At 64.5% G+C, this 13322-nt stretch overlaps 1 protein-coding gene across 1 annotated transcript; it reads left to right on the top strand.

The window, feature by feature from the left end:
- Positions 1-9419: 9419 nt before the first annotated feature.
- GBX2 (gastrulation brain homeobox 2) lies at positions 9420-11917 on the top strand. The gene is made up of 2 exons (XM_037521941.2): positions 9420-9966; positions 10943-11917. The coding sequence occupies exons 1-2, from the start codon at positions 9447-9449 to the stop codon at positions 11464-11466; spliced, it is 1044 nt and encodes a 347-aa protein (XP_037377838.1). The 5' UTR covers positions 9420-9446; the 3' UTR covers positions 11467-11917.
- The last annotated feature ends 1405 nt before the right edge of the window (positions 11918-13322 follow it).

Raw genomic sequence — 13322 nt, 5'->3', positions numbered from 1 at the left:
CCGGGCCTCACGCCGGGGAAGGCGCCCCGCCAGGCGGGCTGCGCGCGTGGGTAGCCCCGACAGCCGGGACGCGCGCGGCGGCCGCACCCTCGCCCTGTGCGCGCGGTGCGTGGGGAGCGCAGAGGCCGCCAGAGCCCAGCTGTGCGCCCAGCTGTGCGCCGGGGCTCCCCGCCCAGATGCTCTCCTTCCACCCGCCTCCAGGCCCCGCGCCGGGTGGGTCGAGGACCCAGGAGGCCCCCCCGTGGGTTCCCGGGGCGGAGGCGCGCCCCTCCCGCGTGCAGAACCTGACCTGACAGCCCGCGGGTCGGCCCTCCCCGCCTGTGGCAAAGGCCTCTCTCGCGGCCCGCAAGATCTTTGGGGAGCTTTCTCTTGTGCAACTGTAGGCACGAAAAAGACAGACATCTCGGCCCCCCCGGACTGGAAGCCGGGCGTCCGCCCCCGGCCCGCGGAGCCCCAGCAGGCCCGAAGGCACCTGCCATTGCTCACGTGGCCCACAGGGGGCGCGCCCCGGCCCCCGGCGCCCGCACACCCCGGTGCCTTCCAGGCTGCTCATATTTTTGAGATTTGAAGCCTTAAATAACACGGTTTCCTCTCATTCCCTCGTTAATTTATTAAAATATGTAATGCTTATGTGAGTTCTGTTTACAGATATGAAATAACCTCGTTAGATTATTAAAATAAAAGTGCGATGTAAAAATTGGCTCGTACAATAAATTATTCAGTTCATTACATTTTAAAGTGTAAATTTCCAAATAACCGACAATGCTCTGAGGGAATTGAAAGGTTGTTGGGGGGGCAGGATGAGTTTCAACACGTTGCTCCTCTCTTTTTACCTTTTCTGGATGTGCTTGCGTGTTCCGTGGTCTGCGAGAACCGCGGGGGGAGGCCTATGCCACAGGCCTAGGCAGGAAAGTCTCATTAAAAAGAGATTCTAAAACACTTAGCGGCACCAAAGAGGAAGGGGAAGACCCTGCGCTCAGGGGACGCGTGGGACGGGCCACCGCGTGTCCACTACCTCCCTTTCCCCAGCCAGCGTGGTCAGTTCCTGCTCCTCCGGGCGTCACCCGGCTGGGCCTCCGGCTTGCGGCCCCGGGAGGCTGGTCCGGGCGGGATGTCTTCTCGTTGGCTCTCTTCCCAGCACAGGCTGGAGACTCCGGTGAGCCCAGGAGACGTGCAGCTGGGACAGGCCTCGGAGAAGAGGGCCACCCGCCAAGCCCTGGCCCTGGCCTGCTCCCGGCCGGGCACTGCCCATGGCTGCAGTGCGGGGGCCTGGAGGGGGCAGGCACGGGGGGCAGGCACCTGGGCGCAGGCTCCAGGCTCAGGCTCCAGGGGAGCCGGACGCAGCCCTGTCCCTCTTCAGGTGTCCACGAGATGCCCCCTGCAGGCAGCAAGTGTCTCAGGTATATGGGCCTAAGAGCTAAGGACAGGACACACAGTCCCAGGACTGGGGGTGAGGGGGTGGGGGGGTGTCTGTGTGTGTGTGTGTGTGTGTGTGTGTGTAAAGTGGTGCAGGTAGGAAGGTGTAAAGACCTTTTTATTGGAAATAGTTTGTAATTGAAATAACATGTTGCTAAAACATTATATAAGTTTCAGGTGAGGGCCTCCCTGGTGGTGCAAGGGGTTAAGACACAACCTATGGGGCCTCCCCGGTGGCGCAGCGGTGGAGCGCTGGGTTGTGAAGCTGCCCGCAGCCTCTGCAGCGCCGGTTCGATCCCCGGCTGCTCCCCGGCCACCGGAGGAGGGTCCCCCATGGCGCACAGACCTCTCCTGCCGCCCGCTGCTCCCCTCAGCAGTGTCCTTCGGTCCTTCTGCCTGCTCTGCTCCCCGCTCTGGCTCTGGTGAATTCTCTCACCCTCCCGTGCCTCTGACTGTACCCAGTGCTTGTATAAATAATAAATAAATAATCTTTTTTTTTTTTTTTTTAAAGACACAACCTATGAAGCTGTCTGCAGCCTCTGCAGCATGAGTTCCATCCCCGGCCAGGGAGCTGCCCACACGGTGCAGCAGACCCCTCCTGTCTCCTGGCTGCTCCCCTCAGCAGTGGATTTCAGTCGATCTGCCTGTTCTGCTCCCCACTCTGTCTCTGATGAGTTCTCTCACCCCCTGCATGTCTGGTCTGTACCTCAGTTCTTGTATGCATAAATAAATAAATATTTTTTTAAAAAGTTTCAGGTGTGCATTGTTGGGCCTTAACCTCCTTTTTAAACCCAGGATTCTTCACAAAAGTGAGGAAAGGAGGGAGGGAGCGAGGGAGGGAAAGACTCAGGAGCGCACCCCACACCGGAAAATATGCCCCATGCAAAATGTTTCCATTTCCTACAGAGCCCAGAAGCTCCCCTAGGGAAGGGTGAGCACATTCTGGGGGTCCCCGCCTCCCCCATGACCCCCGCCCCCTGTGCTGGAGAGCCCTCTCCTCCCCCTCCTTCCCTGGCTGCCCTGGGCTCCAGCGGGCAGGTGTCCAGGAACACCCGGCTGAGACAGCCTGCACCCTGCCTGGCCCTGGGCCCCTCTCCTGAAGCCCTGGGGACTTCAGGCTGCACCCCAAGGGGCTGAGTCCTCTGCACCTTTCAGATGGCACGTGGAGGGAAGCCAAGGGCCTGCTGTCTCCGAGGCCTCCGAGGCCTCCGATCACTTCTGGAACCCCAGGCAGTGGGAACGATTAGAGACCTTGGAACTGAGCCCCTCCTGGGCCCCCTCCAGGCCCCGAGCTTCTGGGCAGTGAAAGGAGCTGTGAGGACTGAGGACGGTGACCGTGACCTCTCCCGACTTCACCAGGGGACACGGGTCCCTGCTAGCTCCTCTATCCCTTGTCAGCCACCCTAGGTCAGTGAGAAAAGCACCCCCAGGTAGGGGGATTTGGAGTGATGGGGGGAGGGTAGCCCAGTCCCGGGCCAGCCTCTGGGGCCTGCTCCTCAGTGCCGCTGTTTCTCCCTGGCTTTGAAGGCCCCCAAAGACAAGCAAAGCTGCCACTGCCCGTCCCTCCACGGGGAGGGGGCCACCCAGTGGCTGCCGGGGAGCGCATCCAGTTTCTCCCTCATCCTGTCCATCCAGCTCTCCCTGTTGGTGAGGCGCCCCCCCCCCCCACCTTACCTACTGCTCCTTCAGAGAGAGACTCTGCCTGCCCCACCAGCCGGCACTCCCTGTCTCCTCTTTGGAAAAGTCCGTCCAAGTCTGCCTCCCTGGGAGCCGTCTCCAGCCGGCCAAGCTGTCCTTGGGGAAACCTCAGTGGAGGCTGCAGACGCCCCTACCCTGGGGTCCAGAGCTCACTGCTAGATCCACATTGCACAGGGCCTTTTCCCGGGGTGCGGGAGGGAGGGTCCCTTAGCAGCAAGCAACCGGCCATTCCAGTCCTCTACCCCACATCGCCCGGCACATCTCCCTGCTGACACTCAAAGGCCCGCCTGCCCCTGCCTGGGCCACCCTTTCTGGGCATTTTCTAAAGGGGGGAGCAGCAGTCACCCCCCCACTTGCTTTGCATGTCTTTCTCCAGGAAGGAGCCCAGAGTCCTGCCCCCCTGCAGTTCTTGCTTCTCATTTCACTGCAAAAAGTTAAAGGTGGAGCAGGGCCCCTAACATGGATGGCTGGGAGGGTCCCAAAGGGTTAAAAGGATAAACTCAGGTAAATCCCACCCTCCTTAAAAGACAACACCCCAGCTGGGGGGTGGGGCAGTCCAGGGGCGGCCTCTGTGGCCAGTTAGGGAGGGCCGGGTCCTGCGAGGTTCCAGGCCCGGGGAGACCCTCTGAGTCCCTGGTGGGCCTGCCTCTCCCCAGACCCACAGCCTCTGTCCAAGAGGTGGACGCTCAGGGGGGCCACAGCTATTCCCCCCACCACTCATCTGCAACTGACCCTCCGCGTCCAACTTCAGCATCCACCAGAGAGGGCATGTCCAGCCCCAGGCCCCCGCCTCCGCCCAGCAACTGCCAGGGTGCGCCCGGAGAGATGGGGCACCGGCTGGCAGCGGGCCCAGCGGCCCAGGTGGGCTGTCCCGCCGCGGGTCGGAGACCCCAGCCCAGAGGGGCCACCCCCTCACCCCTTGTTGCCCTCTGCAGGCCTCGGCAGCCTCCACTTACCGGCGGAGATTAGCATCTCTGTGAAGTCCCGCAAAACAAAGCCCGCTGTGCGGGAGATGAAAGTCGGGGCCGGGTGGTGGGGCCCGTTTGAAGTCCGGGAAAGGTGGGGCGGCGGGAACCTGAGGGGCAGATGGGAGGAGATAAAGCCAGGTGCCCAGCGCGCGGCCTGCTCTTCCTCAGAGCCGCAGCCGGGCTCCGGCCCGCCCTGGGCCGCGCGCAAGCGGACACCATGCCCGCGGGAGCCCCCCCGCATTTCCTCGCTCCCGCGCCCCAAATGCAGCCCCCGCGCCGGGCCCTCGCCCCAGCCTGTGGCCGCGCTCCCCTCCCAGCCGAGGAGCCCCGGGCCGGGCGCGCGGAGGCGCAGTCTCGCCCGAGGAGCCGCCTAGGCCGGGCTGAGCGCTCCCGCGAGGGCGCACGGCGAGCGCGGGCGCCCGGCTTCCCTGCCAAGTGCAAGAAGGTCCGTTACCTCCGGTGGTTCCGGACGCCCCACTCCAACCTCCAGGGCTACTCGGAAAAGGAAGCAGGACCCCCACCTGGGCCCTGGGGCGCCGACCCCCGACGGCTGGGAGGCTGCTGATGAACCCCGCTCCGCGCCCCCCCGCGCCTCCAAGCGCACCCACACCCGCGGCAGGGGCTTGGGGCGCTGCGGGAACACCCCCATCCCGGCCCCAGGCCCCGCGGGGGTCGCCTGGCGGCCCCAAGGCTCCTCCGCGCGGGGCGGGCCGGGCGCAGGTGTGGAGGGTCACGTTTCCCGCCTGGGGGCCTGCGGGGAGCCTTCCCAGCCCCCCCACCCCCCGAGGAAATGCAAAGGAGAGGGGAGGAGTCTCCTCCCCTTCACATTTCTGGTTTGCGGTTTTGTCTCCACTACTTTGAGGGTGGGGGACAAAAAGCAAAACTTTCTACATAAGAATGTCGCGGGGCGCACCGTCCCGCAGGGAGCTCCTTCTCGGGGGCGCCTTGGAGCCCCCACCCCGCCCGCCGCCGGCGCGGCCGAGGAGCAGAAGAATGAAGCCCAAGACTTTCATTTTATAAACCACTTGATCTTTGCTTGGGAAACTCTATTAATTGAATGGGTTTGCCTTTTTGCCAGTCCCCTTTATCATTATTTATGGGCTTTAAATTGTTTAAAGTTCCCTTGACGTTCAATTTACAAGTTTGGGGACTTTTTTTGTTCTGCCTTTTGTCCCGGAGAAAGACATCGTGTTGGAAGTGCTTTGAAAAGCCAAACATGAGAGGTTGGCCATGAAAGGGAAGCAGGCGAGATCCCTTTTAATTCCGTTCTGTTGGTGAATGACTCTTTTACATAATTGCAGGACCTATTTCAAAGCCAGCCAAGGGCTGACTTCACTTAGAGCCACATGGAGTCTATTTTGGGCTTTCAGATTTAAAAAAAAAAAAAGCTGAATAAAATAGTTAAAAAGATGAGCCTTCAATGCTTTCTGCTACTTGCAAATTGGTGTGTCTGATGGGGAATTTTACACAAGCACCCCATTGTAAGTGCGTCTTGGGCTCGGGAAGGACTGTTCTGGGTTAGCTGGGTGTGAATCCCAATTGCCCTTCCATAAATAAAACCCATCCCAAGCTATTTCCCAACTATTGCCAGGAGCAAGAGCTGCGGCAATGACCGAGTGCTCGGGCCTCTCGAAGTCCCTATAAATAAAAACAACACGGTTGCCCGAGAAACCAGGCCAGCGCCGGGGCGGCTGGCCAGTGCTGGCCCCCTGGCCCCGCGGGATCCTCCGTGCCCTGCGCACCCCAGGGCTCCCGCGCTGCCTGCTCCCCACGCTGCGGGCGACCTCTCCCCCAGCCGCAGCGTGGACGCGCGCGCCTCGCAGGACTCGGCCAGCGAAGCAAGTTTGCTGCATGAATATTCATCGCCCGAGCCTCTTGCATTTTGCACTCGGCTTCCACACACCTGCACGCAGACGCTGCCTGGGACAGCACTGCAGCGTGGAGACAACTTAATTACCATCACTTTCGCTGACGTCTGAGGTTGTAAGTGGCTTCGTGCGATCTTGACACCAGCTTGGCACCATCCGAGGACAGGGCCAGGGGCTGGGCCAACTTCATCCCCGCGGGAGGTGGCCCGGGAAAAAAGTTCGCACAAGTTCACTGGCAGTTGCAAGACCCAAATCTCCCTCCCGGGCATCCTGCGTTGTCCCTAAGGGGGGGGGGTGAGAAGAGAAGGGGATCCCCAAATCAAGGAGGTGAAGACACGCAGGTGGTTTCCCAGCAGCCGGGGCCAGGCCAGTCCCCCAGGGCTCTGCGTCTGCGGCAGGGATGAGCTAAGCAGGCAGGAATCCCAAGGATGGATAAGCCGAGTACCTGTCGCTCGCTGCCCATAAATCTCTCCGAGGAGCCGAGGAAAAACTCTAAGGGCTTTTATTATCCGGCGTCTCCCGCGCCGATCGCTGTGCAGGTGCGAGGTGCCCGGGATGAAGCTTCTTAATCACAGCGCAACGCAAGGGCCCTTTTATGGAGCGGACAGTCGTTTTCTGAACAGTTAAGCATTAGGTGAGAAAATATTACTGCATTGCATTCGCGAAAAAGCACCCTAGTAAATAAAATTCATATTGATGAGAATTCTCTGAACTCACTAATAAAAGAAGATTAGTATTATAACCCCCGCGGTCGATACTTTCCACGGCAATTTATGGATGCAAATAATAAGTCTCCAAATTATATCAAGTGTAGCTATAATTCAACGGACCTAAATCTTCTTGCTGAACTTCAAATGCAAAATGATCCCCAAGATAACCAAAGGCATCCCTGCCTCTCGGAGGCTTGCCAGGCGGCGGAAGTCCCCAGAACAGCACTTTCAGGGGACCCGCGCGCGGGCGGCGATCCTGTCTGGGCGCAAGGAGGGGCCGCCGAGCCGGGCCTGCAGCGCCGGCGGGAGAGGCCCCGGCTGGAGCCTGTAAATCAATCACGGAGCCGGCGGCTTTTTTCTTTCCTGGTTTTCAAAAAAACAAGGTGAACATGGCCGAGGCTGCGCGCCTGTAACTATCTCATAATGAGAGGGAGTATTTATTATGCTCATAAAGAATTCAGCCTTTTGCCCTGGCCTTCGATTTTTTTTCTTTTCCCTTCTGTTTTTGAGTGGCGCGGGAGAGCCGGGCGCGGAGACCCTTCCCGGGGCTCCCGGGGGAATCCATCTCCCCTCGCTCGGCCGAGGCCACCTCGGGGTCTGGGCGCGCGGGCAGCGGAGGCGGCCAGGCACCCTCCTAATGAATTCCTTTCACACCGCCTGCTGCCAGAGCCATCTATTACGGCGGCCATGAGTGGGGCGCGCGCTCCGGGCGTCTTTGTCCGGGTGGCGGTGCGGCGGGAGGAGGCGAGCCGAGCCGGAGGGGCGCGCGGCCGGCGGGGCCGGCGACTTTGCTCAGCGCCCCGGGGCGCCGGGGGTGCGCGCTCCCCTCCGCCCGCAGGGCCCGTGGGGTGGTCAGTGCGTCCCGCGCCGGGCGCCCGCCAGCGGAGGTGGCCCGGGGCTGGGACTGGGGTCTGGGGGCTCTTGGGGTTGGGGGGAGCGCCAGAGGGAGAGACAAGAGCTTCAGAGTCTGGTCGATACATTCATAAAGATCGATTTATCTTTATCTCCCAATTAAATGTGCTTGTAAGGGATACATAACACACGTCCAACGCGGGCCAACTCCCCGACCACTAGTTCCTCGCGTGAGCTGATTTTTAATGACGCTCCGACAATGCCCCTTTTTCCTCTCCCCACCCCTGCCGGGCGCGCGGCCGTCGGGCCTCGCGGGGGAACTTCTAGAACCCAAGTTGGAGCCGAGGCCCCGGAGGCCCGCGGAAGCCCCGCGCGCCATGGCGCTTCACGCGGCCCCTTGGCACGACTCGACTTCATTCCACAACAGCTCCCAAGAGCTGAAAGTTGTTTTTTTCTTTCTTTCTTTTCCATCAGAGAGAAGGGGATAGAAACGTCTCTGGCCCCCCACCTTCCCCGCCAGCTCCCTCGCTCCCAGATGCTGGGGTTTTACCATTGTCGAGCCGGGGCCCGCGTCTTCGGGGAAGCGACTCCATCCTGCAGGAGGCACAGGGGAGCCGCGCGCCCTCGAGTCCTCGCGCTGGCAGCCGGGCGGCGGCGGCGGGATGAGCGCGGCTCCGTTCTCAACGTGCTTAATTAGCGCCTATTTACAAAACGCAGCTTTTATTTGAGCAAACATCATAAAGCTTTCATCAGGATAATCTCACGTTATACAGTCTGGAGGCAAAGCAACTCCCCCTTCCTCCCCGAGGATGGAGCAGATAAAGGACTCGCTTTATTATCATAATTATCGTGGCTGTTATTTTGGTGCGCGTCGGCAAAGTGTGTAAATAGGTGCGATGATTAAGAACGTCATGAAAAATGAGAAGGGATCGCTCACGGGAGGGCCGGGCCGGGGATGGGAGAGCCCGCCGCCACCCCGCCCCTCCGGGAGCGCGCGGGGGGCGCGGCGAGCAGCCCCGAGGGATCCCCGCGGGGAGCAGGGGCAGCCGGGCCCTGGACACAGATGTGCAGGGGCAGGACCTCGTCCCCAGCTCTGGGGACCGCGCCGGGACCCCTGGCGCGGCGGCGGCAGCAGCAACCAGCGCCGGGGAGAGCGGCGGCGGCGGGCGGGTCCCGCGCACGGAGAGCGGGACGCGCGCGCCCGGGTTCCGCCGCGGCGCGCTCCCCCGGCCGGCTGCCCCGGCGGCGGCCTCGAGCCGCCCGGCCGGCCCCAGGGCTCGGCCTCGGAGGTGCCCAGCGCCGCTCGCAAGTTTGCGCGCAGCGGCCGGGCGCGCGGGCTCTGCGCCCGGGCCCGCGCCCTCGGCCGGGGGCGCCCGCAGCCGGCGCGCGGCCAGCCCGGGCGGGGGGCGGGGTCCGGGGCCGCCCCGCCCCCCCGGCGCGGCCAATGCGCGGCGGCCCCCGGCCCCACGTGAGGCGAGCCGGGCCCGGCGGCAGCAAAATGTGAATGAGAAAGAGGAGCGCGATTTAAAGGTGCTGGCGGCGCCCGCCGAGGACAGTGTGCCGGCTCCGCGCGCTCGCCCGCCGCCCGCCGCGGCCCCCGGCTGCCGGACCCGACGGACGACCGGACGCGAGGACGCCGCGAGCCGGGCCCGGGGCGCGGACGCGGCGCGCGCGGGCTCCGACGGGCCGGCGGCGGGAGGCGGCTCCAGCGAGCCGCGGGGCCCGGCGCCCTCTCCGCTCCCGGGCGCACGGCCGCGGCCCGCGCCCGCCCTCCCGCCCGCCCGCCGCCCGGCATGCAGCGGGCTCGGGGCTGAGGGCCGGCGGCCTCTGCTCCCCGGGCCGCTCTCGGCGCCCGCCCCGCGCCCCCGGAGGGCTTCCCGGAGGCGGCGCCGCGCGGGCCCTCGCGTGTCCAGCCGGCCTCCCCGAGCGCGTCTATGAGCGCAGCGTTCCCGCCGTCGCTGATGATGATGCAGCGCCCGCTGGGGAGCAGCACCGCCTTCAGCATAGACTCGCTCATCGGCAGCCCGCCGCAGCCCAGCCCCGGCCACTTCGTCTACACCGGCTACCCCATGTTCATGCCCTACCGGCCCGTGGTGCTCCCGCCGCCCCCGCCGCCGCCCGCGCTGCCCCAGGCCGCGCTGCAGCCCGCGCTGCCGCCCGCGCACCCGCACCACCAGATCCCCAGCCTGCCCACCGGCTTCTGCTCCAGCCTGGCGCAGGGCATGGCGCTCACCTCCACGCTCATGGCCACGCTGCCCGGCGGCTTCTCGGCCTCCCCGCAGCACCAGGAGGCGGCGGCCGCCCGCAAGTTCGCGCCGCAGCCGCTGCCCGGCGGCGGCAACTTCGACAAGGCGGAGGCGCTGCAAGCGGACGCCGAGGACGGCAAAGGCTTCCTGGGCAAGGAGGGCGCGCTGCTCGCCTTCTCCGCGGCCGAGGCGGTGCAGGCGTCGCTCGGTGAGTCGGCGGGGCGCGGGCGCGGGCGCTCCCGGGCGGGGCCGAGTCGGCTCCGGGTCCCCGCCGGGGCCTGGGGGGCGGGGGGAGCCGAGCCCCGCCGACCCCCGCGGGCGTTCCCTGCGCCCGTGGCGCGCGGCCGGGGCGGGGGCGCGTTCCGAGCTCAGCGGCGCGCGGGGTCGGGGGTGGGGACTCCAAGCGCGCCCCCTTCCCGCGTCCGGCCTCGGCTGCTGCTGCTGCTCGGGACGTCACCTCGGTCTGGCGGCGAGTTCGGCCTCGTCTCCCCGCCCCCGCGCGGCGGCCTGGGGCCCGGGGTGGGACGCAGCCTCCCCGAAGGCGGACTGGGCTCTGCGGCCCGTTCCCGCGCGTGCCCAGGGGCGGCCACTTTCCGGCCCTCCCGGGCTCACGCGGCCAGCCCTGGGGGACCGGGCGCCTGGGGGACCGTGCATCTGCCTCTGCGGGGGGGTGTGCGCGTGTGCGCGCGTGTGTGCACGTGTTGGGAACTTCTCCTAAGGCTGGGAAACTTCCTCTGACCAACGAGACAGGGTCTGGGATCTACCCTCCCTCTGACGCCCCCGACCCGCCCCATGACATGTAGTGTGAGGTTCACTAAATCTTCCCTGGGGGTGGGCGCAGGGTGGCCAGTGAAGTTCCCTCGGGGCCCTCACCCAGCCCCCACCCAGGACAAAGAGGACAGCTCTCCAGGGCCTGCCGCCTCCAGCTACCCCTCCGGCGCTGGGAGGCCGCAGAGGAGGCCTGGCGGGCTTTTGAGTGATGGTTCCGGGCAAAGGGCCGTCGCCTGTCCTGTCTCCTCCTGTCCTTTGAGCTTTCTCACGCCCCCCCTTCTCTACCCCCTCAAAGGCCAGGAATCACAATGTGTTAATGTCATAGAGACAATCCGCCGAGGGGGAGAGGCGCGGGGTGGGGAGGGAGGCCAGCGTGCCAAATGCAATAAAACGCCATTTGGTTTGGCTTTCAGTCGGCGCTGTCAGAGGACAAGGGAAAGATGACTCAAAGGTGGAGGACGACCCGAAGGCCAAGGAGGAGAGCTTCTCGCTGGAGAGCGACCTGGACTACAGCTCGGACGACAACCTGCCGGGCCAGGCGGCCCACAAGGAGGAAGACCCGGGCCACGCGCTGGAGGAGGCCGCGCCCAGCGGCGGCCCCGCGGGCAGCACCACGTCCACGGGCAAGAACCGGCGGCGGCGGACTGCGTTCACCAGCGAGCAGCTGCTGGAGCTGGAGAAGGAGTTCCACTGCAAAAAGTACCTCTCGCTGACCGAGCGCTCGCAGATCGCCCATGCCCTCAAACTCAGCGAGGTGCAGGTGAAAATCTGGTTCCAGAACCGCCGCGCCAAGTGGAAACGGGTGAAGGCCGGCAATGCCAATTCCAAGACAGGGGAGCCCTCCCGGAACCCCAAGATCGTCGTCCCCATCCCTGTCCACGTCAGCAGGTTCGCTATTAGAAGTCAGCACCAGCAGCTGGAGCAGGCCCGGCCCTGAGGGCCAGGAGGGCCGGGGCTGGCCGGGCCTGGACCCCGCGCACGCAGAGAAGCCTCAGTGCTGGAGGGCACCCGCCTGGACCCCCACGGGCTTGAAGCAAAACTCAAAGTCACCCTCCCCCCCACACACACTGTGGACATCCCAAGAAAATTGCGAGTGTATTCAGGAAACAGGCTTAAAGACTGTGACGAAGGGGCTGCAGCTACGCCGGAAGTCGCACTGAATATTTATTGCCACCCCACTTTGTACATAGAGCTCTGTGTCCACTGGATCTCAGCGGCAGCATTTTGAGAGTTATAGGACCAAACCACCCAGTAATATTCTCCACTCACATTCCAGAAGAAAGCAAACCTCTGCTGTAAGCTGCAGCGTAGCCAGACCCCCCCAACACCTCCCCAAAGGTAACCACCGCCAGGACAAACTCTGGGCTTTGCACACAGTTTTGGGTTTTTTCTGGCTTTTTTTTTTTTTTTAGTTGACTGAAAAGCAGATTTTTTTTTTTTTTTTTTTTTTTTTTTTTTTTTTTGAGCAGCCTGGAAATTTGCTTTGTGTTGGGTTTGCCTGGCTTGCTTCTCTGGGCTTGCCTGTCCTACCTGAGCCACGACCGAAGCACGCCTCAGTCGTTAATTTATTTCAATGTAGCTTATTTTCTTATAAGTTATGACATTTAAACAATCTCAGTCTTGTGAATAATAAAAAGGAGAGAGAGGGAGAAAAACCAGACCAAGCCGTGGGTCTCTAAGGGTGTCCACGGGCGCTGAGGGGGCAGCTGGAGCAGCGGGGCGCGCGGGGTCCAGCGGGCCCTGCGCAGGGCCTCGCGCTCGCCCATGTTGACGGGGCCAGGGTGGAGAGCAGCGCTCCAGCTGGGTTGTAAATTTCCGGGGCCTAGCTTTCCCCTTAAGTGTCATCTCTCCCCCTCGCCAAGCCCAGGGGAGACCCTCAGGCTGGCAAACTTGGGCCAGAGGCCGAGGTGGGCGCCCCAGGTGGAAAGCGGGCGTGGAGGCCCCACACAGCTCCCCGGCTCTCGCCGGCCACACGCGGGGGGAATCCCGTTTCCTTACAGACACCCCCGCCCCGCAGAGCAGCGGCGCGCGCCCCCGCAGGGCCGAGGCCCCTCAAGCCGCTCGGGTTACCTCCCTCTGGAGCAGACACCCACCCCAGAGCCGGGCTCGCGGGCGGGGAGCGCGGACCCGCGGGCCACCTCCCTCTGCGGGCGGGGTCGGAGGGGCGGGACCCCACCACTGCCCCACCCCGAGGGGCCCGGGCGGTCGGCCGCGCTGGGGGGGAAGGCGCGAGGGACGCCGGCCGGATGGGGGCTCGTCCGCCTGCGCGCAGGGCAGCTCCCCGCCTTATGGGGAGGCCCAGTGGGCGCGGGAGGGGCGTGCAGGGATCCCCAATCCCACCCCGCTGCACCGCGCCTCGGAGCCGGGTTCATTCCGCCGACGCTGTCCGGATCCCGAAGCGCCCCCCAGGCGGCCGGCCAGGCCCCCGGAGGTCCCCGTGGACAGGCAGGGGTGACCCGGGCGTGGAGCGGGCTGGCAGGGGCGACGTGAGCCCTGCAGCCCCCAAACCAGCAGCCCGAAGGGCTAAAAGAAACGGGCTCCGCCGCGCTCGGCTGCGGATGCGAGGCCGGGGCGCGGGGCGCGGGGCGCGGGGGCGCAGTGCCCCGCGTGCGTGGAGGACGCGTCGCCAGGGTCGAGGCTAAAGTGGCCTTAGTTCACAGGGGCCTGGAGCCGCGGCCTCCCGAGTCGGTGGGGCTTGGAGCCGAGGTCCCCGCCGAGCCTCAGGCGCGAGGTGAGGGGAGCCGCGTTCACGCCTGTGGCCAGGTCTCCAGGGGCAGCCAAAAGGCCCGCGCT

This window comes from Talpa occidentalis, unplaced genomic scaffold (assembly GCF_014898055.3).
Source record: "Talpa occidentalis isolate TD23 unplaced genomic scaffold, MPIMG_talOcc4v2.1 talOcc4.3, whole genome shotgun sequence".
In the NCBI taxonomy this organism is placed as follows: Eukaryota; Metazoa; Chordata; class Mammalia; order Eulipotyphla; family Talpidae; genus Talpa; species Talpa occidentalis.
This window is presented reverse-complemented; position numbering and strand designations above follow the sequence as displayed.